At 38.5% G+C, this 26,976-nt stretch overlaps 2 protein-coding genes across 8 annotated transcripts in view; both read left to right on the forward strand.

Annotated features, from left to right (window-relative positions):
* The first annotated feature begins 2,523 nt into the window (after positions 1-2,523).
* On the forward strand, positions 2,524-22,825 carry PTER (phosphotriesterase related). Of its 7 annotated transcripts, none has more exons than XM_026842231.1 (6): positions 2,524-2,605; positions 6,653-6,750; positions 10,192-10,667; positions 12,864-13,129; positions 16,561-16,701; positions 20,003-20,776. In XM_026842231.1, the coding sequence occupies exons 3-6, from the start codon at positions 10,236-10,238 to the stop codon at positions 20,211-20,213; spliced, it is 1,050 nt and encodes a 349-aa protein (XP_026698032.1). In that variant the 5' UTR covers positions 2,524-2,605; positions 6,653-6,750; positions 10,192-10,235; the 3' UTR covers positions 20,214-20,776. The 7 variants fall into 7 exon arrangements, with proteins under 7 accessions (XP_026698032.1, XP_026698034.1, XP_026698036.1 ...); XM_026842233.1 differs by having other exon boundaries at positions 6,653-6,743; positions 10,185-10,667; XM_026842235.1 differs by lacking the exon at positions 2,524-2,605 and adding an exon at positions 20,877-22,825 and having other exon boundaries at positions 6,628-6,750; positions 20,003-20,106.
* Positions 20,994-26,976, forward strand: part of C1QL3 (complement C1q like 3) — a 6,466-nt gene continuing 483 nt past the window's right edge. Inside the window, exons 1-2 of the mRNA XM_026843321.1 lie at positions 20,994-23,753; positions 24,436-24,490. Coding sequence (XP_026699122.1) covers positions 23,627-23,753; positions 24,436-24,490 — 182 coding nt within the window. The 5' untranslated portion in view covers positions 20,994-23,626. The remainder of the gene's footprint in view (positions 23,754-24,435; positions 24,491-26,976) is intronic.

A 26,976-nucleotide genomic window follows, 5' to 3' on the forward strand; every position in this document is an offset into this window, starting at 1 on the left:
TGTGTTGTGGTGAACTCGGCCCCAAGGTGAAGCATACAATTCCTATTGGTGAGGCACTGAAGACAAGCATTTTTTGCCCTAGCAAGTACACTAATGTATATATGATCTTTAAGAAACGTGTATAATTGGTTTTTTTGAGGTGTGTCTGTTGTTAAGGATGGTGTCTTTTCTACACTAGAGGCTTGTGATAACTCTTGAATATTTGAAACAAATTTTTAGCCGGAGATCACTTGCTTTTGGAAAATTTTGTTTTGCTTGTCTGGAATTCCCCAGTGATTTATACTGGATGTATTATTCAACATCCTCTGTTGTAATATGTTCTGTAGCGTTTAAAGGTTGTTGCTGCTTTCTGCTTGGGGGCTCTGTTTCGGTGATGGGTAAAGCAATGCTTCTAACAGGTAGTTTTGTATCATTTTGTCAGGTACTTTGGGATTGTTATATGAAAGACACTGTCGTTTATTATTATGAATGCCTCTCATGTTTTGGAATTTAACAACATATTTGCCATTATGTCACCATCATCACATGAATTTTCGTAGTTAACAAGGTGGTAACAATGGCATTCAGATGCTTAATTACATTTCATATAGGTGACCGGTGCTAATTTACTAAATTAATGCATGGCAGAGCAGGAACAGGTGTCAGTTTCCCTCTGTGGTTAGGGAGCCATCAGCTTGCTCCTCACTTACAAAAAATCAGTATATAGTGAAGCATATGGCACCAGTGAGTTCTGTGTTTATTAAAGGACTATTTCTCTGAACATTCTGTGGATTTTATTTCTTATTTCACTGATGTAGATCTAAAGTATTTTTTCCATCTTTCAGACTTGAAATACTGAACAAGGTTCATATTTTAGTAAGCTGAAACCGACTTCTTAAGGTTTCATGACAACAGAGGAGACTTCTGCTTATATCAGACTGGCCAGCTGTTTAGTAGGGAGAGGTTTAGAAATCCATGTACGTTGTGGCAACCGAAGGCTCAGGCTCCTGGTTTAATTCAAAGTGGTTTTGAACTTAGGTCTTCTGTATTTTTGGAAAATACACAAGTTACTGCATTACCAGCTGTACTAGGAGGGATAGGGAATGTCACATACCCCTAGTTCTGAAAAGAAGTTTCATCTTTTTCTCAAAACTGGTGAGGTAGGTTTTGTTCTTTAACACCAGTTTCTGGTCACAAATTAAAAAGCTTCCTCAGAATTTTCTAAGCAGTGGCCATGTCTTTGGTCTGATAGTAATACATATGTGGGTAATCAAAGGCATTTTATCATAGCAAGGGCTGGGATATGTTTCAAAAGTATTTAACTACTTGGGTAAGAAGAAAAAAGTAAGAGGAAAGACCACCACCGTCATCTCTTTCATGAGAGTTTAAAGTAAATCACAGTATTTCAGTCAGATCTAAGAAATATGTAGATCACTCTTCTCAAAGATACTCTGAAACCTTAGTTTTGCATGGAGCCAAAGCCACAGGGTTTTTCCTGAAGTAACTTCTGTGGAGGAGGGAGGACCAAAGAAGAGTGGCATGTTACCTGCTGAGGTACTTTCTGTTCTTTCAGGATCTCACCTCTTGCCTCAAAGTGTAAAAGGAGAATTGTTTTATCTCACAGTTGTCTTTGCCCTGTCCAGAGTCAGTGCAGTGAGGACTAGTCACCAGAGGAAAGGAATTTAAGTCTGTCTTTGCTTTAATTTGTGTACCTTCTGGCAGATGAGTAATTTTCAGATGGGTTTGGAAATGTTCAACTGGCCTTACTGCTCAAACTCCTCTGAGTTGTAAACTTCTTGCAGGACTTGGTTCTTTGATACTCACTTTAGACTGGGTAGCAAAGATTTTTTTAAAAACAGATAATTAATAGTTTCCAGGACAAAGATACTGAGTTTGTATCTTCTTTCAGAAGTACTGTGATAATCACATTCTGTGATACAAAAAGACAAAATAGTTGCAGGGTTCTGTGGCCAGATCTTATTAAGACTGAAGATGCAACCATACCTGGAAAGCAAGCAGAAGGATATGCAGGAGACCTGACAGTCTTGTCAGCTTGTAGTATGTTGGTTGTTCCTGTTCTTCCACTGTTGTACACAGCTGGGGGTAAGAACTTAAAACAACAGGATTTGTACAAGCAAGAGGTCATTGACCAATGACAAACCATGCAGACTCTATAAAGGCAATCTCTAAGTTAAAAAATTACTCCATACATTACACCCATCAGCTTTAAGCTTTCCCTTGGCTTATGTTAACTTTTCTTTGTGGGCTAATTGCTTATTAGAGCAGAAGTGGACCTTGAGAAGGGCATATGGCTTCCATTTCCTGACAGCCGTGGAGAACAGTCACAGTGGAAACTATGAAGGCTTTTCTCGTTTTTGTTTTTTTTTTTTCTAGTGGGTCTTCAGATTGGTTGCAAGTTTGGGGATACAGTTGTCTGAGGTAGTGGGAAACTGAATTTAGTTCTGTGCATCTAAACCCACCCCTCACTAGTAAAGCAAGTGGTTTTCTGGTTTTCCCTGCTTATCCCAGTTGCTGCAATCTGTGATCTTGAATGAGGCACTAAAGCCCATCGCCATGCTGGTTTCCATCGTGCATGGCTTCTCAGGTCTCAGTCAATCCATGACTGGTGTGTTCTGTGGCAAACCTGACCTTGGGGTTCATTCGTCTGAATTTTTCTAGTTAGTAATGTCCAGTCTTGATCAGGAGGTAGTAATGAACATCTCTCTTCCGTTGCTTAGGTTTGTGTGGTGAGAAGGATGATGTCTGTTCTTTGATGTCTTAGACCTTCATTCCTTTTCTTTTTATTTCTGCCTGTAAAGATCCACTTGATGTGGCTCTTGGTGATGGTGCTGCACAAGTGAGTGATAATGCCCCATTTGGCATGCTTACTGAAATGTTTGAGCTCATATGAAAATATTTAAGCATAGGTGACCTTAAGTAAAGAGAAAACAAAGTCAATGAGAATAACAGCAAGGGTGGAGTTAGATGTATGCTTGTTTCAAAATTTAGAGGGAATGAAGACTGGGCATGCATTCCTGAAAAGCACAGACTTTTCCCTGTATCTTGTTTTCTTAGCAAGAAAGGGAGTATGTGCTTGTAGCCCAGTACCCATGAGAAGCAAATATGATTCTCTTTAGGCTCAAGAATACAAATGTATGTATCAGCCTATATTTGCATATAGCATAATGTGACTTCAGTTCTGATTTTTGGCCTAAAAACACTATGTGTGCATGTAAAATATAATTAATGTTGGACCCTAGGGTAGAATTTTCATCTGACCTTTTACCGGGAGTAATTTTGGAAGCTGCCCAAAATGTAAAATCCCCTGAAGTTCTTCTAAAGGAGATGCTGATGAAAAAACACTTACAGGAATGTTGGTCTCCGATCTCTCTGCGGAAGAGAAACTTCACTGGGACTTTGCTCAGAGAAGCCTAGATTTTGAGACTCTTATCTGCACAGCAATACAGTAAAATAAAAGTCTGACTGTTCTGTTCACAACAGCTGAACTTTAACCAAATTGAAAAAAAGATTGTGTGGAGTATTACATACTAAGTGGCTTAGACTCTGCCTCTGGGGCAAATCACTGTATGCATGCATACGTGGTCACGTGTGGATCACGTGCTTGCTGTGCTCCCAGAGGTATGGCCATAGCATGAAACCAACACAAGAGGCTTCCCCATGTTCTGGTGTGGCTGTTCAACTGTAAGGAAGAAATCTGTATTATGTATGTCTGGCTCAAAGCCTAGCTACACCAAGAATGTGACCCTCAAACTGTGCGAAGCTGGAAGATCTGTCTGTCTGCCATTAGCTGAGCAACAGAGGGAATATGCAGTGACGATTTTCACTTACCCTTTCAGGTCAACATTTAAAAGCTTTGCTTCTTGCTTGCCAAGTTCCTCTCCCCAGAGTGTGCTTTCTGGAAGTTCTGAGGGCAGGGAATCAATATATTGGCCTTTCACATATGTTTAATAGTTTAAATTTCTCTTAAAATTTAAGTGACTTTGCTTTTAGGTTGTAGAATACTGCCAGTGCCACTCAAGCAACGTAACTGCTGTGGTGTGTATACATGCATGTTTTTGCTTCAACTTTGCTTTATCATGGTAGGATTATATAAGGCTTGGCTAAAGCTCACGTAATTTTTTTTTATAGCACATATTGTAACTTTATATCAGTAACCCTTCTCACTTCTGTAGTGTAAAGGTTTTTTAGTTGCTCAAAGCATATATAGAAAATCTAGTGAAAAACAATGTTTAGCATTTCTTGTAGCTTGGCTTCTTAAGGAAATACGTGTTTCTGAATGCTCTGGGGACCAGAGGTGGGTTGTTGAAGGCCACAGCATTAAATTCTGAGTATCTCCAGAACAGTGTTTCAAGAAAAATATAGCAAGGTAAGGATAGGTGATGCTTTTTGAATATTTTCCCCAAGAGTTCTCTAGATTTTGAATCTGTTGGCCAATTTCTACCTGTCCGAGAGATTACGCATACCTGAATTGGTGACATTCTTACTTGCTGCATGAAAATGTAGCCACCTAAAGATGGGAAACTGCAGGTGCCCCATTAAGGGAAGATCTGCAACATGTGCTCATGTGGGGTTGGACAGGAGCTCCTGTAGGAGAGAGGCACTGTAAGTGTTCCCCTCCTCTCTTGAGAAGAGCTTTAGTCAAGCCATGAAAATTCTCACATGTGGCATTGATCCTTAGGACACAAGGTCTTGCCTCAGATGCTTATGCAAGTACTAGTGTGCCCTTGTCCCCTTAGTACACTTCTGCACAGTTAATTAACATAGTATGAAGGTAGTGAAAAAAATAGTTTTCTATGGCTCTTACCTTGAAGTTCAGCAAATCATGATAATCTTATAGCTCCAGTCTGGGAAAGGAAAAAGATCAATGTGCCTTCTGACCAATGTCAGTTCTGAAGACAGTAAAAAACAATTAGGACTTTAATGAGAATAATCTACGTCACCTTCAGAGAAAACTATCTGCCATTTTTGCAGAAGAGATGAGAGTTTGCCCAGAAACCTGCTCTTTTTTTCGTAATACTTTAACCCCATTTCCAAATTCTGTTTCTAGGGCAAAATAACACAAAATCAATATGAGATGTGCTGTTATCTGGCGTAACACAGAGATGAGTAGCAGTGCTGTTAGAGTGCCCGGGTAGGAGTATAGTGCCATAAGGTGTTGGTCACTTTTGCAGACATTGACGCAAAGGGAATTGCTGGGCTAAGTGACAGATAAGCCTGTATCTGTCCTGGAGCTGATGCGAGTTCAGTCTTACTGCTGCTCTAACCCAGCCAGCTATGGTGAACTCTGCTCCACAGCCGTTCTCACTGCTCTTCCCTGATGCTCTGCATGAGTAAAACTGAAAACAGTGTGTAAGAAAGAGCTGGGTGTCAGGCATGTTTGGCCAGTAATTAGCAATTGTGAATAAATTTTTGAAGAAGGTAGAGTAGATCTGGCACCCATCTGTCAGAGAAGTTAGAAAACTTGTTTGTCTGGTGCGGAAGAGGAAGAACGATGCTGGCAGCATTGAGTTCTGTCAATCCCATAAACCTCTACAGAGCTGGTGGAAGCATGGGGGGAGAGAGGGAAGTTCACTTTTTAAATTCTTCCTGACATAGTCTACATGTGTTCTCTTACCCTCTGCCCCTCCATCTGGCTTTTTTTTCCTTGTTGCAAAATGTTTACAAGTGGGAAATGGTAAAATAACACAGCGTAGACTAGCTAATGGTAATTTACTACAGATGTGTCATCTATTTCTAATTTGGGGCTTTTCCATGCTCTGTAGAGGTTGCTCACAGTAGAACTGAATGCTCAAAGCATTTCCTCCATCTGTAAATATATAGTGAACCTGCACTATGTCACATCTCCTAGGAATGCATGGTTATAAAGGAAAGACCCTCTTATAATGCTCTTGATGCAGCTAGGGCAGCCCTTGTTTCTAAATGGCAGCTGTGTTTAACTTTTTCTGAATATAATAAATACCCATTCAGCCATTCTTTTTGCTTTTTTGTAAATATGTCACAGCAATCTGGATTTACTGTCACTGTAATCTCACATTGTAATGTAATGGCAATAAAATGATTCCCATACAAGTCTAGAGAGAATCTGTGCTAATACCATTAAAATGTGCTTACCGAATCAAAACAAATGCAGCGTTAGCATGTGGAAACTGTGTTTATGCGATTATAATGTTTCAGCAATATGAGATTACTGTAGGAAGCAACTAATCCAAACCTAGGGAGACTTCCCATTACAAGACCATTAAAATGACACAATGACTGAAGCACAAGTTTCAGATGGGAAAAGCGGAAACACAAATCTTGTCATCAGTATTCAGGCAAAACATCTATTGAACTCAGTAGAGTTTTTACCAGTCAAGAATGCAGTACCATGACCTTTTTAGCAGCAAGTCTCTTTTCTCTTAACAATACCTCTAGAAAAAATATTTATTTCACCGGTATTTAATAGTTGGCTAATGGCAAGAGTCGTATTTTATGCACCATACAATTGGTGGTTATAAAGATTTGTCCTGAGCTTATTACAGAAATGTTAAGATATTGTTTCAAGGCTATTAAATAATACAAGTTCTGGTTATATCTTAAAGTAATTCTATTTTTTTTTCTTATCTGCATATGTAATTTTCAGGAAATACCATTTATTTCTCTATTTATACAGCACCCGGAGCAGAGAAGCCTTGGTGTATGTGGGAGCACCTTGGTGATACCACAGCATAAATTACTGATTTCCAAAACTAAAATACCTTTTACTGCCAGATAAGAGCCTAGCTGCTTATCTTTTGTCATAGGAATTAACATCTGTCCCCCTCCCCTCAGACTGGGTTAAGATTGGGGAAATATAATTCACATATTTTATGTAGGACCATCTAAAATATACTTGTCCAGCATTGTTTCTTGTCTCCCTCCGTAGACCATGGAAGGAGGCCAATATTACAGAAAGTGACTTGTCCTGTCCTACTACAAGCATTCATAATAGGCTGGATGAGTTGTCTATGAGTATGTCTTTCCATCTCCACTAGGAAAAATGACCTAGACAATTATTCTGTAGAAGCTGTACATCATTTTAGATGGCTAAATGAGTTGATATGGATTCAGTACTGGGAGTATGAAAGAAGAAACTTTCTCAGAAAAAAGTTCTGTGTAAAACATGGCATGCAAGTCATTAGTAATGCACATGAATGTTGATTTCTGTAGTAATATATACATGCTTAAATTAAGCAGCAGTCCTTATTCCATTTAAAAGCTGTTTGCACCTAAAATCTGTTTTAAAGACACTAATTAAATTCTGTTCCATCAGGTGAATCTTACTAGGAATAATGGATCATTATAGCATAATCAGGGCATGCTGTCTGTGTAAATGACAGTAGGGAAGATATCAGGACAGTAGTGTTAAAAATAATTCCAGTCATAGGTTGTTGGCTGTCTTTATTTCTCATATTTTTCATTATTAAAAGCGGTAGGTTTCTAAAACTGTTAGTAAGCAGGCAGACATTAATATTAATCATTTTTTCATGCAGATAAAATTAGGCCTACTTTAAATGCTGTGTCAGTTTCTGGTTTTGTGATGCTTCTTATATTTATAAAAATCCTTGGCTTCAGTCGAAAGGTTCAATAGCAGGCATTGGTTCTGTAAACTCTGTATGTGTGCTGTAATCTCAGATCTAGAGTCTAAAAATCAACAGATTGCTGTCTGCTTCAAGAGAAACCTGGCACCAAAAGTGGTAATTTTAGATGTTTCCTGCTGTTATAAATCAGAAGACGGCAGCCTCAGGCTATAAGAAGATCTCACACATACAACCATAGGTCTTCACAATGGGCAGGCCAGATTAATTGAGGGTAATCTAAATTAACTGTGTCAGAAGGGAATTAGTGGGAACAAATGTTCAAAGTCAACTTTTTATCATAGTAGTAATCTGAAAGTGAGCAAAAATTCACATTCAATCAGAGTGGCCTTTTTGAGTAACTGCACTATTAAACAACTAAAAAACTCAAGTAGAAACTTGCTAGGGAAACAGACTGTAATCAATTTGTGTCAAGTTTTATCAAAAGAACAATACTTATATATATAATTATATAAAAAATGTTTGTTTTCCTAACTTAATAAATGGATTTGAAAATTGTCAGTGAACATGGGGAAGGAAAAGTGTGTCTCCAATGCAGACAGTAGTTACCACTCTTTACGCTGTCGGAGTTTTACTGAATACCAGAGTGTAGATATTTAACAATGAAAAAAACCAAAACAAAACAAAGCTATTGCAGTTATCTTAGAATTATGTTAGTCTTTTAGCTGTGTGTATGAGAATGACTCTGATCATTGACATTTTTCAAAAATAGTGGGTTGATCTATAGAACACCAGCTTTCTTCAAGGATAGAATTAGTGGCTGGGTTGGACAACTTAATTGAATTGCAGCTAGCAGCAGTTTCTGACTAAGACAGGTATTTTGCTTTTAATTATTTGCTCAAGAATAATATTTTCTGAAGTCATGCACTTCTTAATTTATTTGGCAAAAAATAAATCATTATATTAATCAGCCAGCAGCCCCTTCTATGAGAGTAATTATTCTTCTGCCTTTTCAAACAAGTCAACACACTAGTCTAGAAATGAAATTCATAAAAGAATAGTTCTTCTTAAGTCTGCTTTTACACAAGGCAAGCAAACGGTCAGTCCTTTCTCCTTCTTACGGATGGCCAAGTTTTCATACTGAAATAACTGCCAGCACTACAGACTTCGTTAGGCAGGTGATACCTCCTTTTGCAGGGACTGGGTCACTTTCGTACATTGGTACTCTGACAATAACTGCTTCTCCTGAGATGAAAGTATCCCCAAAGAGATCTTGATGTTTTGTGCCCTTTGATATGTAGAGTTCAGTGCCCTTCAGATTCCTGTTTTTCTGTCATCCTGGGAGATTAACTTTAACAGTTAAAAGGAAAATATCCTCTGAGGGCTTCACCAGTAACATCCCCATGTTTGTGATATTATTCACTAAAAGAGAGACAGAAATGGGAAAGACCTCTCTCTTTAATCAATAATGCATGCTCTACTTAGTCGTGTCCTCTGGACATGATTAAACATGTATTTTGTTTCATAACTGATGATTTTGGTTGACTAGGGATTATAACTATATATCCTCAAGCCTTTGCAACTAGCGTCAGGAAGATCTAACATGAACTGGGTAGTCAGCTATGTTTAATGTTAATGTGGCACATAAACGAAAAAGACTACACCCCTGCCCCTCAAAGAAAAAAATACCCCAAAATCCCAGTGGGGAGAGCTGCAGCTAATTCTAACCTGCAGTGAATCAGGCCAGTCTTGCACAGGGCAGATGCCTTTGACAGGAACCAACTGCAGACAGTAGTGACATTGTTTACCTTTGTCAGGACTCATTTAAAGTTTTGAGAAATAACATCATTTCACTCATGTTAAAGATGAAGGAAAAAGTCTCTTAGAGATGAACCGTATAAATTGTTAGGTTAAGGTCTGTTCTTAACTGGTAAAATATTTGGCCAATGAAACTGATGGGCGAAGCACTTTGGCTTCTGCCCTGCTGGTTGGAGGCCACGCTGTATCTTTAGCAGCTGTTGTCAGGAGTTGTCCTGGGCTGTTCCAGACCTTCACAGCGCAGCTGGCAAGAGAACCTGAGCCCCTGTTGAAGCTGAAGGCACAGATGATCAGCCTCATCCCTGCATTCCTCATACAGAGGGGCAGACAAGGTGCCCAAACATGGACAGCTCCCTCAGCGTGTGGGGGGCACAGTGAATCTTGGAGGACAGATAAATTGAATGTACCAGTAAGGAATATTCATCCTTGATGCCAAGTATGTTCATCTGGTGGCTCAAGCTGACAAAATTTGACAGCTGCTGAAGAGCAGAGAATCCTAAATGAACATACAGTGGTTGTTATTAAATAGGAAACATTTATCTTAGTGTGATATTGACTATGGCACAATAAATGATGACAATTTCCTTGTACTGGAATGTGATATTTTTACATTGCTAGAGTACTGATACAAGTGAAGTTGGGTGAAATAAATGCTTTGGTTTTCATATTGACCACTCTACTTGAAACAGTTTGAGAACATTCCAGGGAACACACACAGCTTGTAGGTACATGCATGAGTGAGAGGATGGAATTCAGAAGTTGTGTAAGAAAAGTTTGCTGTTTCTGAAATGTTTTTGTTTCCTTTCTTCCTTCCCAGACTCTTGGAATGTCTTTTTTTTTTTTCCCTTCTGTTGAAGAAAAATGCCTTTTTTGAGAGGGAAAGCACAGACTGTCTTGGGCCCTGTGGAGCCAGACCACCTTGGCTATACATTGACTCATGAACACTTGACTATGAACTACAGCAGCTGTTTTTGTCCACCTTCTCCAGGCCAAGAGCCTCTGTCTGATGGGCCCATTGAGATGAAGAACTTGTTTTGGATTAAGCAAAATCCCTACAGCCATAAAGAAAACCTTCTTTTGTATCAGGAAACAGATGCTGTGAAGGAGGAGCTGTTGCATTTTAAAGCAGCAGGTGGTGGGACGATTGTGGAAAACACAACCACAGGAATTGGTCGGGATATGAATACTTTGAAGAAACTTGCTGAAGAAACTGGAGTCCATATTATTGCTGGGGCTGGGTTTTATGTGGATTCCACTCATTCTTCTCAAACACAGTCTATGACAGTGGAGCAGGTAAGTCTTAACCATTGCCTCAGTGTCTCTCTCCTATGAATTATCCCTGGATGAAGCAAAGCTGGAGAGAAGTTCCAGCAAAACAGATGAAATCTAGAAGCTCTCAACATGATAAACTGGGGAACAGCCTTACTGCTTATGTGTTATAGCTGAACCAGCACTATTTGTGTGTGCTGGGATTATCTATCAGCATTTCCTATTAAGCTTTGTTTTCTCTCAGGGATTTGTTATAATGCAACAGTAAAAGGAAAATGGAAGTACTTCATGTGTGGGCATCTGGTACAATACCAATTATCCTGTTCTTGTTACAGTTTTTAAGGAAGGAGTATATCCCTTCTGCCTCTTCTGTCTCTTCTTCTGGATACTTGTTTCTCAAGATTACCCAGAATTCTTGTTAAAAGCATAAATAATTGCAATATTTATAGGATGCTTGTAAATCATTGCTCTGCTCAGGCTATGTGTTCTATCACTCTTCTCTACCATTTGTCCAGAATTTTCAGGGCAGAGTTTACATCAGATTGTTTGTACAGTGCTTAAGACAATCTGTTAGTAATGACTGAGGTCCTCAGGTACTCCTATGATAATAAATATTCATTCATCTTTTATTAAGGAGATGTGATGATAGGGAGAAGATGGAAAGGAACTCTCCAAGGCAGGATGCTATGAATGTGGATGAACAGAGCTGAGAAAACGTTTAAAAAATCTATCACAGTTTACAAATGAGTCAAATTAATTTTAAAAATCAATGGTCAAAACTTGAGCAGTGCTACCAGCTGCACTGGACCCAAGCTGGTCCAAGCTGTATGGAACAGTATGACTTTTCCTAAATATTCTTCCAGAATTTGATACAAATAGATGTCTTGGGGCAAAGGTTTCCCTTCTGTATTTGGTGGATTGCTGGAGACCCACAGATGTTGGGTTTTCAGCAGGTAATCAATACTTAATCCAGTCCAGAAAACAGTTAGTTACTTAGAAAGGGTTGTGCAGTGACTGGTCTGTGATAACTGGTGGTTCCTCATTTGCCAGTGAATTTGACATGATTATATGTTTTCTGATTAGACAAAGACAATTTGAGTATTTTGAGAGGTGTTCCTCTGGAGAAGAGTGAATTCTGTATCTGGTTGTCTACAGAAATGGTTGGTAGACTGGTTATACATGAAGCAAAGGGTGTGTGATCATAGGATAAAGTGTTGGGCAGAAGCCTTCTGTAATTGTAATAGCTTGGACTGACTTTTGTGTGTAGATCGGGTATTTACCATTATGTTTGTGAGGCTGTTGAGGAGTCAAGGTGTGGAGTAGAGATAAGTTACAGATTTATTTGAAAATTGTTTGGGGTTTTTTTTTTTGCTTCCTGGATTTGCTTGCAAGCCTTCCTTCTTCCTTTGTTCGCTTCATTCTCCTTTAAAATCACAATTTCCTTAATATTCAGGGCCAAAGAGTTAGAAGGTCGTCATCATTACCATTCTGTGCTCTCAATTCTGAATGTATGCTTTAAGATATATGGCCTATTCTGGAAAAGAAAAACTAAAGTTTATTAAAAAATGCATTTATTAGGAGAGTCTGATGTCTTTTTCTGCCTATGAATATTTTAAAAGCAAGCCAATTTTGACTCTGTAAATTTGTCAGCTGAGCTCTGTTCTTGTAGTCCTGAAGTCAACAGAGGTCCTGTTGTTTTACATTGGCATTCCTACAAGCAGGATTTGCCTTAAACTTGTCTCTTCAGGATCTTTGCCAGAGCTTCTCCCTTCGCTATCTGAGAGATGAGGCTTCCTTATTCTCTGATCCCTTGTTTCGCAAGATAATATGTTGATTTGTTTCTGGAGCCAATTCAGGAGTGTGAGGCACAGGTTTCATGATAAACTGACTTTTTTTAAAAAAAGAAACATTAGTCTCACCCTAAATCAGTGTTCAGATTATATGTAGACCAGCTTTCTTGGCAAACCTGGAGAACCGTGTGAGTGAATACTGTTAAATTGATTTGTTTCTGTGTTTATTTTGGTCTTAGTGAATGGCTAGCATAACATCAGTTGACAGAAACCAGATTTTAACTGCAGTGTTTTCACTCACCCAACTGTTAATTAAATAAGTTCGGAAAGACCTCAGGAGTACAACTAACACGGTGTTCATGGGCCAAATTTGATGCTATTTAACACAAATAGTATTAATAACCAAAAATCTCATTTCCCTGTTCTCTAGCTTACAGGCATTATTGTTGATGAGATACTCAATGGAGCAGATGGGACTAACATCAAATGTGGTGTAGTGGGAGAAATAGGTTGCTCCTGGCCTTTGACTCAGAGCGAACACAGAGTGCTTCAGGCAACAGCACAGGCTCAGTCACAGCTTGGGTGCCCCGTGATCATCCATCCTGGCAGGAACAGCGATGCACCATTCCAGATTATCCGCATTCTGCAGGAAGCTGGGGCTGATGCTTCGAAGACAGTCATGTCTCACCTCGACAGGTAAGCAGACTAGTCTGCTGTCCTTCTGGGAGTGTTGCCACAACCCGCTGGGGTTTTGGGGAACTGTGCTGCAAACAGCTAGGTTTCTGTTGTGCACTGGGATCACAACGCAAAGAATTGTCTTCAAGTTTACGGACTTAAATATAATTGCTTACATAGAGCTTGAATAGCTTCCAGCACTTCAGTTGGGATCAGCTTTTAGATTTACATTGATAAAGATATTTTGGGATTTTAAATGCTCTCTTTGAAGGCCTGGGAGTGAGATTAGGAACAACTGTAGCCACATTTTTAAAAAATGGGAATTCCATTAATTCATATCCCTGAACAAATCCCTGTATTTACAAAGCATTGGACATTGAGCATCTCTCAACAAATGGGGTGGGAAGCTGCTGGGCTTCCAGCATTTTTGAAAACTGGGCCATAGAAGCTAATAGACAACTGCTTGATTTGGCTGGATTCTGGATCAAAGCAGAAAGCAGATCTTTAATGTTCTGCTACCAGACAGAATAAATATGGCTTAAAACCCCCCACAACTACTTGTGTTTTGGATGGTCTTAGCATAGACCAAAACACTAACTTTTAGTTTCCTTGAGACCAAAAACCAGGAACCCTATATCAGACATGGAAAGGAATTGGGGTGCTTTTCTCTCTCCAGTATAGAAACACAACCTCTATTACCAAACCAGTTTTGTGTGACCTTGTGTTGCTCATGGTGAGCTGGAAAGCATCCAAGCATTGATCAGTTTGGCCAGTTGCTGAATAATAGAGACCATTTGTGGTCATGTGATTGTCAGCAATTGGATTGTTTGCCCTCAATGTGAGGGTAATACAGGCAAGAGCATCGTGCTCCAAATTTCTAATGGTTACAGGCTCTAAGAGCTTGCATATCAAGCTACAGGTGTTTTGTATTCACACAGAGCTCAATGTTTTACCTGGGGATTTTAGGAGCGTAAAATTCAGTGCCATGAAATGTTATTTATATTTGATTATATAGAAATGATATGGGCCTGATTTATGTATTTACTCACATTCCATTGTATTTATAGCTATATTTTTCTCTCCTTTTTAAAGAAAAACTGATTCCTTGAATCTTTTTATGAAAGAGGACTGGGCAAGCTGCAGGTGTCAGTACTTATGTAGCCATTTTGATACAACATAAATATCTGGTTATGGTTTTTTACCTTTATACGCTGTTGTAAATCATTGAATTTAATGATTTATTGGTGGAAAATAAACAATATAAGTTAGGAAAACAGTCAAGACAGGGGTGCAGTTTCACTGACAGCTGCTGATGCACAATATGACATTTCCTTGTACTCCTCCTATCATTACTTTCACACATTCAGGCTGGCACTTGCTATAACATAGACGCTAAACTACTGTGGAGTTTGGCTTTGCAATGTGCATTTAACATTTTAAGTCTCCTCTAGTGAGAAGAATCCACGTGGGAGCATCCCAGTCCCTTAAATGTGAGATAAATTTGTACATAGCTCCATATTTCATGTGTGCTTTTGACACAGACAGAATGGTAGTTTTCAAAGGTGGATTTACAATCAAATGATAAAACTAAAATGCTGGCTACCATCTTTTGCTGTTTAGTACTGTAGAACGAAAGGTAGCAAGTGTCCTTAGTGAAACTGGTGTAGATAAAGACTGGGAAGCAAAAGCTATCAAGTCTTGGCTTTGGTCATTTATTAATAAGGGATTAAGGTTCTAAAGGTAACTTGATAGAGATCAACTTTCATTCAACTGAGTAGCTTTTGTTAGAAAAGTCACAGCAACTGTTACGAATGCTTGCTTCATAATGGTTTTGTGGGTGTCCCTGCATTGATTTATGGATGAGGTCCAAACTATAAGATGCTCCCCTGCATCCCATCTCCTTTTCCGTGCATTCAGGGCTGCTCAGGGACACGTGTTGCCCAGTCACCCAATTCCAGCACAGAGATTAGCAATTCAAGCTAGGAACTGCTGCTGCTGCTGCTACATCCATGTGCTTTACAAGGGGAACCAATGGCTGATGAAATTAAGCGCTTCTGCTCTTTGTTGGGACAGAGCACCCAAACCCACAACACTAACAGTAATTTTAAAAAGAAATTGGTCTGGCTGTGATTTTGAAATACAGTGTTGGGTGTTTTTTGCCACCTGCACAGGTTGAATACTCTTGGCTGCCATCTCCCTATGAACTGAGCAGGGCTGGATCTAAAATAACCCATTCTCTTGCTCCGCACTTTGAAAACTCATTTGGTGATAAATGTTCAATCTCTGTAAACTGTAACATTTATTTAAAAATAATTTTTTATTAATTACAGTTGGCAAGTCTTAGACTCCTGGTGATGGCAGGCTTGTTTGAACAAGGGTTTTCTCTCTCTCAACCCATCTGTTCCTCCTACTTGGTCCTGTTGTTAAGTCATAATATTGAAATTGTGACATGAGTCATTTCCATAGCAACAGACTGTGATGTAATTGTATAGGGTAAAATTACTGTGTGACATCAATATCTGCAATAATAAAAAAATTAAGCTACTGCCCTTTTGGTTAACTGTGCTGTGCTTGTGGAAATTTATTTTTTCCTTAGATGAAAAAAAATGTGGTTATAAAGGTAAAATTATGATGTATCATTTGAGTAGTTTTGTTTTCCTGTGAATAGCTTATACTCTTGCTTAAAATGTTTCAAAGAAAAAAAAAAGTATTTCAGAGAGCTCTTACTTAAGTTGCCAATTCTTTTCCAAATGAGCGATAGATTTTTAGTAGCTTTATTCCCTCACTTTTCAAATCTGCTGCAAAAACCCACGTCCCAGGTAGTCACAGGACCATTATATATTTTGGTGAGAGAGTTTCCTTAAGGCGTTCTGGCCAGATCCCAGTGCAAACAATGATATATTGCTGTTGTAATGACAGTCTAGAAACATCACTGTACGGAATAGAAACTAAAGACAAAGTTGTGTATTACCGGTGTGTGATAGATGAAACAAGCCCTGGATGTAGCTGTCTCCTGTAACTCCTGGGAAAGTAAATCTGTCTTGTGTAAGTAATCCATTGTCTTTTTTTTAAATGTCACTATGAATTAACCACCTCCTTAAATGTCCTTCCTTGTTAGGTTGTCTGTTGAGAGGGTTAGTGATATCAAAAGTAAGTAACTTTTCTGTTTCCATATAAAGATTATCATAAATGTTTTCATTATTTCATGGGGGAAGAGTTGGGTTTGTTTTGGGTTTTTTAATGCATGAAGTCCCAGACGAATGTGAGAAAGATAATCAGCTGAAGTTGCATGTGTCAGACAGGAGTCCTGTTTTTCAAAAGGGTGAATTAAATCTTAGATTATTGGTTTTGTTCCTTGCAAGTAGGAAGTCACAAAATACCTATCCTCATAACATGAGGGTTTTTTTTTTTCTTTCTGTTACAATGCTGACTGTGTTATATATGTTCTGCAGGACCATATTTGATACAAAGAAACTTCTGGAATTTGCTAAACTTGGATGCTATTTAGAGTATGACCTATTTGGCACAGAATTTCTTCATTACCAGTTCCATCCTGATATTGACATGCCAAGCGACAATGAAAGAATTGCAAGGTATCTGCTTCCATGAAGTTTAAGCTATAGCATTGCCACTGACAAAGGAATATTATTGGTACTTGTTTTAAGGGCATCATAGAGTGATTCTACTTGCTGCTCCAAATTGTCTTTTTTCATACTGAAATAACGACTTTTTTTTTTTTTTTCTGCTGCTGTCACATCTTCAGAGCAGCATGTAAAATTTCTTCTGTCTGCAAAGGAAGATGTAGAATTATAGTGTTGTAGGAAGTTACTTGAGAAGAAGATCAGGAGCTTTTTTAACTTCATTCTCTATCCTAATTCCATGCTCATCTGGTTGAATTTTATCTTTTACTGCATATATGGAGACTGTAAAAAAGGCTGGAGATACTGGATTGATGTTAGGGTTTCACTTTTGTTTGAAACACGGTACTGGAAACCTAGTGCTGCTGCTAAGCATCATCTGAGCCTGTTACCTCTCCTCATCAGTGTGCTAACCCAGCAAAATTCATTGGTTGTCTTGGGTGGATTTGATCCTGTGCTTCTGTCGTGAAAACCAGACTTCTTCCAAGCACTTTATCACCACTCCTCCCCCTCTCCTTTTGCCCCTTCTCTCTTTTGAAGGATGAGAGTCCTGTCTCCTCAGAGCTCCCATGCTCCTCACACTCACAATGTGAAAATATTGGCCCTGCTGGCAGGATACCTCTTCCCTGGTTCTCATCAGCACATGCAGTCTCAGTTCAGCTGCACAGCAAATCTGTTGTGCTGTGCTAAGACAGGGTATTGCCAAGGTGTATTCCTTGCAGAAACTGTCTGAGACAGGTAGGATCAGCTGGGAATGAGCATCTCACTCCTTCCACTCTGTCCAGAGGTGTGATCCTCCAGTGCTGTTTGTCCAGTGTTCATGTGCAGTGAAGTGGCACATTTCTGAGGGGTGGGGGTGCCATCCTGCCTGTGTCTTTTTTCTTTCCAGAGTCATAAAGAGTTCTTTAGTTCTCCATGATGAGAAAGATTTTATGATCCCTGATCACTAATGAAGTAACTTTCTAGCTTTCGCTTACATTTCAGACATAGCTTCCCTCCCCCACATTGTCAGATTAACCTCAAAACTAAGCTCTGTTTTCAGACTGTTCTCTTCTTAAGAAGGAGCCGTGGTTACTATTCCTCTTTCTGCCAAGCATTTGCTGCTGCTTTTCACACTAGAAATCGTTTCTCTTAACAGGGCTCTCAGTCTTGTGCTCAGTGTTTTAAACTGTTGCAATGAATCTGCCGTTTTCACATTTAGAATGGGTAAAGTTGTTTCCCTACCCTATGCCTCCTCCCCTCTCCTGTGCCACGGGAGGTCAGCGTGTACAGAAGCACTGTGAGGAATACATGTAGAGGAATGGACTGTGCCTTGGTTAACAAGTGCTTGTTCAACCATAGCAAAGTTTTCATTCCATCCATGATACTTGGTCAGCCACCGGTGTCTCTCATTACATTCTCTAGCATTCAAGTATTTCTTGCAGCAGGCTGTCTACAAAAAGAAAATACAAAAAGTTTGTCTCACTGTATGGTGTGCATTTGAGTTCGAAGTGCCATTAAATGGATATTGTTGGGCTTTTGGTGCATCCACGCTGGACATAAGATGGCAGTGGCTATCTCCTTAGGGTTGGGTTTTTTTGTCAAACAGCACCAGAGAGGTGGAAATCAAACTGACCTTTAAAAGTGTTGAGGAAAATACTAAATGGAAAATGTATGTTCAGGTCTTGTCTATTCAAAACAAACTTCTGTAGTCATGCCATACCTATTCAAACACAGTTTATGCAATTTTCTGCCAATGCAAGTAAAAAACCTGAATTTTTTCAGGGACAGTTTCTTAGATTCAGAAGCAAGTACTAAGCTTATATGAATGAGCAAAAACCAGCAATGAATATGGAATATTATAAAGGACCCATATGCCTCCCCAACCCATGAAATTAGTCCAAATATAAAAGGAGATGATTCTAAGAAGACGTTTAGTCAGCGAAGAGCTTAGTCCCTCCAGTGTCATTGCTCTTACTCTCTGGTTGGCTTGTGGTCTCTGTATTTCAATCTAGAGAAAATACTTGTGGTGTTGTAATACTATGATATACATAGTGTTGTGCACCGTATGGCACTGTTTATGGTGTTTTTTTGAAAGATGCTGATATTTTACCAAGTTCTGTCTTACGTGCATTCTTCCTGCTGCCCATATTGATTTGATCCTGTGACGTGTATCTCCTCATAACAAATTGTAATAAAAATTGACAGTGAGGGCTTTCAGATATAGTGTGGTTACTTAAAAAGCTAGTATTAGCTTTCTTGCTTATCAAAACACAGTCAGAAAGGTCTGACTTCACAACACTGGCAAATCATGGAATTGGGTGCCTTCGTGAGGAACAAGCAATTTCTAGGCCTGGTCTATCCATCTCTGCCACTTGAATGCTGCAATCTACTTCCAGACTAAACCGAAGCTTAGTTGGAAATTTAGCAGCCATGCAATACAGGAGTTTAGGCAAAAAATGATCTGAATGAGGGATTAAGGTGAGTGAAACATGAAACAGAAGGACTTGTAGCAACTTACTACAAGGGAGTGACCAGGAGGATTACTTCTTTTTCCAAGCTGACTTCTTGTCATTTTGCCAAGTCTGTTTAGCTGGGATGCCAAATTAACTCCTCTTATTTCCTGGCATATGCTAGCACTGTGCAATGCCTGCCTTATTTATCTTATTTAATGAACATCTTTGAAACATGTTTGGATGGTAACTGTCTATATGGAACAAGATGCTGACAGCTTCAAATTTTTATTAACCTGGTTAGCTAAATGGGAATTAACTAAAGATGTGGAAGCATTTGTGTAATTGAGCTAGGCTTCTTAAAGGACCTGCCACGTGCAGGTTAACAAATTAATGGACTAGCTTTGTGACAGCAGCAAGAACTAACCTACTGAGAAGGAGTTTATGTAGGAAATTATTACTTAGTCATGTACATAAAACCTGTGTCCCGTGCTTGGTGATACCAAAGCTCTTGAATTCCTCTGTGGACTTAAAGGGATTGGAAATGCACAGTCATATGGCAGCTGGAAAGAGTTTCCCTCTCCACTTTGAAATGTGCAGTGGTTGGTATGTTTTCAGAGATTTTTTTTTTTTATTCAATAAAATATGTGCTTTAATTTCAATTAAATATAAGGAATATGTCTTCTGAGTACCTACCAATAAGTATTTTCAGTTATAATATAGTCCATCAGTACAGTAATGTGAAAAAATGTATATCCTGCTCAGTTTTGTGCTGTTGCAGAATGAGAACCTTTCACTGATGGGTATGCTTTTTACTCTTGCAGGATTCGTATGCTGATCGATGAAGGCTATGAAGACAGAATTCTGATTGCTCACGATGTGCACACTAAGAACAGGTTGATGAAATATGGAGGGCATGGATATTCACATATCCTTAAAAATATAGTTCCTAAAATGCTAATTAGAGGCATATCTCAAGAAAAAATTGATAAAATACTCCTAGCAAATCCAAAGCGGTGGTTGACTTTTAAGTAAGAATAATGAATAAATATCCCTGCTTTATCGGGAAGCTGGATAAAATTCAGATTTTTTTCAGGACACTAGTAATTTTAAAACTCTGTTCTTTTCAGAGAAAACTGGAAGTTATTAATTAGGTGCTAACAAACTGATTATGACTTTTCTTTTTAATTAGAACAACAAAATTATGTATTCTCTCTGCATTTTCTCCCTTCTAAAAGGCTGTCCATAAATGATTACTGGATATAAGCCTGCAGAATCTTTCCAATTGAAATTTTAAAATAATTGTTTCTAGAGAATAATATTATTATATGTTACCCAAAAATATTTCTGAAGATGCATCATCTGGACTTTGAAGGAATTATGGTTTTCAATTAAATTCCCCTTCTCCAGTTGGTGATTTTAGTCCTTGTAATATTGACAGTCTTTTAATTATCCTTATATTTTTAAATAAGGCTGGATAGAGGGTCTGGGACTTTTAAATAGCTTCCACAGACAGCAGAGCGCAAAAGGAATCTCAAATAATTCTTAAAATTATAGTGTTTCTTTCTACTTTAACACTTTTTTTTTAAATATTTTTGAATAAAGCAGTTTGATGACCTCTTAAACAATGTGCAGTATTATTACAGATGTATTTTTTTAATCGCATTAATTTTTTGTCCTGAACTTTTGGAATCTCACAGCGATCATGTGAAGCTTCATGCACACCAGCTTCTTTTTGTAAGGATGCAACACCAAAAGTCAAAATGTATTACATAATACTGTTTTAATGAGTTGTAATAGTTATAACAAAGGTTGTGATATAAGTCTTTACAAACCAGTATATCAAGATATGATGGAAATGGAAGAAATGTTTGCCTTATATGTGTTTTTCACATAAAGTGTGTTCTTTGCTCTCGTCTAACTTTAACCAGGGCAGGTGATTTATCCAAAAAATTGTCTTATCCAGTAGCAGCAGTAGCCTGATTTCAAAAGCTTCTTCAAATTTGACCGTATACACCTTGTACTATTTAGCTTTTCCAATAAATACCATAGTAAATATGCATTGCTAGTTGTAAGTGATCTCTAGTTGTTACATTACTGTTTGATACTACATAGAAAAACGCTAGCTACACTGCTGTTGTGAGTGTGCTAACCAATAGAAGCAACAGTGGAATGAACAGACATGAAGTCAGTTACACATCTGTTACTAAAATACATTACCTTGTAGAAAAAAAACCAAAACAGGATTAACCACTACAATGTACGGATATAGGTTGGCACTTCGCCATAAAGTAAAAGCGTTAATCATTCTGGTGAGATGATACACAAGCAACTGGCAGCACAATGTCCCTTTATAAATCCTAGATGAGTTAGACTGGCGATCCTCTCAGCCAGCCTGGACTAACTCAGCATTTATTTTGAATCAGACGACTCAAAACAGAAACAGAAAGAGTAACACATTCTGTTTAAGAAAAGCTTCACTCATTCAAAAAAGAGATTTTTAGATAGATTCGTAAAATCTTCATCAGACTTTTACTGAGCAGCCAGCACTGAAGAGCTTTTTTGTCACAGTGGTAGACACGTTTGACATTTTAGTGCAGATAAATCTGAGTTTGTACCCTTGGTACATTAGACAAGGTTGCTCGTGGCAAAGTACATGAAATAGAAATGCTAGGGGTAGCCTCTATTACTCCTTCACAATTTATAGAAATGTTAAAAATAAATAATATAACCAACTGTGCTAAGCAGCTAGCTAGTTATCCTGATAAAATTTAGACTTAGAATGAAATCTGCAAGTTTTTGACCTGAGAGAAATAGACAGCCTCCCCTCCCAAAACAAATAATAAATCAATTTTCTGAATGAAAATATTTTGTAGACATTACTGGTACGACTAATTTTAAAGCATTTTTATAACTATGTAACTCATAGTACCTGTGTTTAGTTTAATTCTCCAAGCCATTAATCCTTTATATGGATTAAACTTCTTTGAGACTTTATATATATCTCTCTATATATATGAACGAGAAAAATAGGTTTTAATACACACTTCTTTTTTTTTTTGCATGTAAATATCTGCTTCTTTCTTTGCATATGTGTTATCATTTTTGGTAATATGCTTATCTGTGTCCATTTCATAGGCACGCCTTACTACAAACTGGTAACTAACTACCATGGAAAAGGTCTGTGTGACACCATTTTCTCACGTGTCAGATCTCCCACTCCTCTTTTGTGGGAATAATCCCACTGTGAGACAAGACACCTAAGACAAATAAGGTTTTGACCCATTACATTCCTACGAAATTCTAGTTGAACATCTGCAGTAAGTCATAACTATTTTATTAAAAATAGTACCCAAGTACAGACTAAGTGCTAAAAGACTAATGAAGACTAACTGCTGCAAAGAAAACACTCTACCTTAGTCTGAGGATATGGATGCCAGGCTTGCTAAATATTTACACAACTATCCATCAAGAATGGGCCTGTAATAATTGTCTAAATATATATTTACACATTTACAAATTAAAAGCCAAATCCTTTTTCCAAATCCTAGTATCAGTGGGAGTTTTGCCATTGGCTTTGGTGGAATCAGGGATTTGGTCCAATAGAACAGTTTGACAACTGTTAGATTTTTCAGGAAAAAAAAAAAGTGTTTCTTCTATCCTTTTTCTTTTAGAACACAGCTAAGGGGAAGACAAAAATTAAACAACTCCACTGGATTGATTTTATGTTAAAAGTCTAATGTAAACCTACAAAGCAGGAACACTGAGTTAAGGCTTGAAGCTGATTCTAGTTTTAAGTGGAAGGATAAGAAAAGTACAAGGCAAACAATTCCTTTGGAAAGAGAAAGTATATTTTGATTACCTCTTCCTTTTATTGTAAAATCTTTCCTCACCACACTATGAGTGGACTCCAAGCATCATTGTTAGCAAGTAAGTCACAAGAACCGAAGCTGAAGTATGGATAAAGCAGCAAGATCATAACACATCAAAGTATCATATACACTGAAGAAATAGCTCAGCGTCCTTAGGTGGGTTGTTTTCTATAAAAATCTGATCTATGTAGGACTTCATTCACATGGACACTGACAATGAAGTATTTGCTTTGGCGGTAGTGGCTCACACATCTGTTTAACTTGGTTTGTAATTTTTTAACATAAGGTTTGTCTGTGTTGTACAGATGTGAATCAGGTAGCATTCGACTTTTTTTTCCCCGCTACTGAGGTGTTCGGTGGTCGTGCTCTGCTGGGGTGCTTGTTTCATTGATTTTTGCCACGCAAATCCATTGCTTAGAAGAGCAAGCTTCATTTTTGGACTGGTTTGGTGGGTCTTTTGATTCATTATCAGTCAGCATAAATAATAAATCCAGAAAATGTGCTGTATTTGTTGTTGTTTCCTCCATGTGCTTTTCCTCCATCTAATTTAATGTAAACTTCGTCTCCTGGCTCCAAATGAAGAACCACGCTGTTACTGGCATAGTCGTAGTTCTGATCAGCATCCTGAGCAATCGCGCTAGCTCGAACCTACATGAAATACATAATGAGTGGTTACAAAAACTCAGAGCATTTTCCCTGCATGGTGAAATTAAAGCATATCCTCAATATTTTATTCAGCATGCATGAGTTGCCACCTTAAATGTCTGGCAACATATATTGTGTTTTTTTCCTGTGGTTACTGCTTATTTTCTCCTACAACACAACACATGAAACTGAAGCAATAACATGCTCCTTTCTCAGTCAGCTGACTAATACACAACTGCTTGCTCTCCTGTAGATGTTTGGAGCCTTTCTAAATATATGCGCAATAACAGCTGAAGTTCGGAGAGCTGAATCTGGTGTGCGCCAGTTTTACACTGGTGTAACTTTCATTTCAGTAGGACAAGTGGTTGACATTGGTGAGGATCCACAGTGAGGCCCTACTGATACCAGGCTGGACTTTTTCCAGAGGGGATTTATTGTCATACTAATAGTAGGAACATGTTGCAAAAAGAACACAAACAGTACCCACCCACCCACATCCACACACGCTCCAGTGCACACAAGCAGGTAAGGATCCTAGCTGGGGTTTGGAAAAACTGTTATGGCCACATTTCAGTAAGCAAACATTTAATTTCTGTGCATTGAAAGAGATACACATTTAAAAAATCACAGGTGAGTTGATATTTGCTTTAAGAGATTTTGGAATTTACAAGTAATTGAGGACATTTCATTTGCAACTTTCACTTAAACATGTTTTTCCCATTTTTCCCTTGCTATTCCAGTACTGATTAAACTTGATGTTACTAGCAAACTGGAAGTAATCTGTAATTTCAAGATGTATGTTGGTTTCCAGCAATGAATAGCCCATACCATTGTAAGTCTCCAAATCATTTATATGTAATTTGACCCTGTTTGGTAAAATATTTAAACTTAGTTGTATGTGATTTATTTCAATGTAACACATCATCTGCTTGTTGCTTGTCTTTGTTCTAGCGTAGTTACAGAGCAGCAAGTGATTTAGTGGTAATGCAAACCTGAACTAAGTAATAATGCATGACTTGGCGTACTATATGTGGGATTTTATCTGTTCTGAATTGAAAAAATAGGCTATAAGTCACAAATTTCCATGGATTCCTTTCAAAGTTTAAATGATAAATTTCCAAATTAAATTTTCATGTGATACGATCTCACATTAATATTGAAATGTTAGAACGGAGGGGTTCTTTACCATGCAGGATCTTATGGCATTATGCAGCTTAAAAATCACAATAGGTGGAAATTCCTTCTACATCCTGTAAGAAGAGTGAGAAAATCTTAGAAGGCTTTCAGTGGTGTGACAGTTTGCAAATTTAAACTGATTTAAACATGATGATAAACCCACAACTATTTCGGGACTTCTTGATCCTGAACTGCCTGGTGGTGTTTACAGAGGCAATCTGTTTTGCTAGTGTTTAACCAATAATTAATCTAAGCAGAGGGTACTTCCTCTGGATTAATGACTAGCAGGGTGGAGTTGAGGGCTATGGGCCATTAACCCTGGAAATACCCTCCAAAGGAAATAACGGGCAGAGGCTGCTGCTGGAGGTGTAAATGGAAAGGGCAAATGGAAAGGAGTGAAAAAGCTATAGGTGAGGTAGAAAAACTTTCACATAGAACTAGTATCTTGCATACTGGCAAACAAAATGGTTTAAATTACTTTCCAGATTTCCATTTGCATCATACTGAAATGCTACTTCGTGAATTTGTCTAAAATGTGTATTTTCTTCTGTGACTAGTAAAGGAGAATTCGAATTGTATTAGTGACTACCCTAAGGAAGTCAGCATATGGACACTGACTACTGTAACAATGGATATTTCATTTTTAAGATTATAGGCAGTATGTACTGGCTGAAAAAAAACCCCAACATTCTGCATAATGAAAGTCTAGAAACCAAAGTGTAGATCTTACTGCCCTGTTTATAATCAAATGTCCTGTAAACTCCACTGTGCTAATTCTTAGAGGTTTTACCTCCTTGTTTGGTTAGTCAGAGGAATTTATTTTCAAAGCCTGGGAGAACAGTCTCAAATGAATTCTCAGTGTACTGCCGCAGGAGGGTAAATGTATCTCAAAATCAAACCATTAATGGACTATACATGTAATAAGTTGCATGACTGCTGAACTCATCTTTCATGGAGTCACGCTCTCAGGTTTCAGAGACGTAGTAGTTCAGCTGTATGACCTCAGCACTCCCTGATAAAGCTTTATAACGGTTAAAGAAGGAAAAGTGTTAACAGTGGAGACCTCGAGGTTCCTCCTGTGCATTGCTTAGGAATGACTTTTTTTTTTTTCTGTAAATCACACGCTTTTCAGCATTTGGGTTTTTTCATTGTTGGAAAACACTGAATTTATTTTTCTTTCCCAGACTCCATTTAATGACTTACTTCCAAAATTTCTGAGCTTTCTTATAAATAATACACAAAGTTAACTGCTATCACATCACATCAGTGTTTAGTGTTTGAGGTATAAATCATAATCAAAAGGAGACACTGCTGCATTAAAACCGTGTGTTAATTTTTAAGTAGTTTGTATGCAGATATTTACCTAAATACCTATCTTTGCATAGATAAATACAAATATATACATAGAACCCCTGCCTTTTTTTTTTTTATTCGAATCACTGCGAGTTTAATTTGTTTTGTGTCTGGTACTGGAAGTAGTTATATTTGGGAACCGTTAGACTTCAGCCTCAAAATATTTTTAATTGGTTACTTTTTAAAAAGAACTGGTATGTGTTTATTTTTCCGGGTTTAGGAAAATAAACACTTTAAAACATTAGAGGTCAAAAATAGATTTATTTTTTAATTGCAAGTAAAATGGTATTCTCGCGGTGGACGATCTCGCCTTTGTGCGAAGAAATCAAAGTGAATATATTACCATGTACTTTGTTTTATGAGTCCCGGTTTATCTGCTGAGGTAGTATTTATGGTAGACATTTTCTAATCTAATTAATTGTTGCCGATGTCCTCATTATTCTTTTTTCACAGTACTTCTGAGGAGCCATAAACGAAAGGTTAAGTGGCACAGCAGATGAATTGACGGCCGGCCGCCGCTCCCGCCTGCGGGGAGCACAAAGGGCCGGGGAGCGGCTGCCGGCTCCGCCGAGCTGGCGGCGCTGCCCGGGGGAGGAGACACGCAAACGAAGGAAGGAGCCCCCCCGGCACCTGCGCCGCACGGCGGGACACCCAGTCCCAGTTCCAGTCCCAGGGACACCGCGCAGAGCGGGTCACCCCCCCGCAGCCCGCCCCGCCGGGGACTGAACGGCCCGGGGAGAGCGGCAGCGCTG

Source organism: Athene cunicularia (assembly GCF_003259725.1).
Source record: "Athene cunicularia isolate RWA chromosome 2 unlocalized genomic scaffold, athCun1 chr2_part1, whole genome shotgun sequence".
NCBI lineage: Eukaryota > Metazoa > Chordata > Aves > Strigiformes > Strigidae > Athene > Athene cunicularia.

Excerpts from the sequence above, each read along its gene's own strand:
- PTER (XM_026842231.1), top strand. The coding sequence starts at position 10,236 with ATGCCTTTTTTGAGAGGGAAAGCACAGACTGTCTTGGGCCCTGTGGAG. Across the intron at positions 10,668-12,863 it reads AGTCTATGACAGTGGAGCAG|CTTACAGGCATTATTGTTGA; the intron begins GTAAGTCTTAAC and ends CCTGTTCTCTAG. Across the intron at positions 13,130-16,560 it reads GTCATGTCTCACCTCGACAG|GACCATATTTGATACAAAGA; the intron begins GTAAGCAGACTA and ends TATGTTCTGCAG.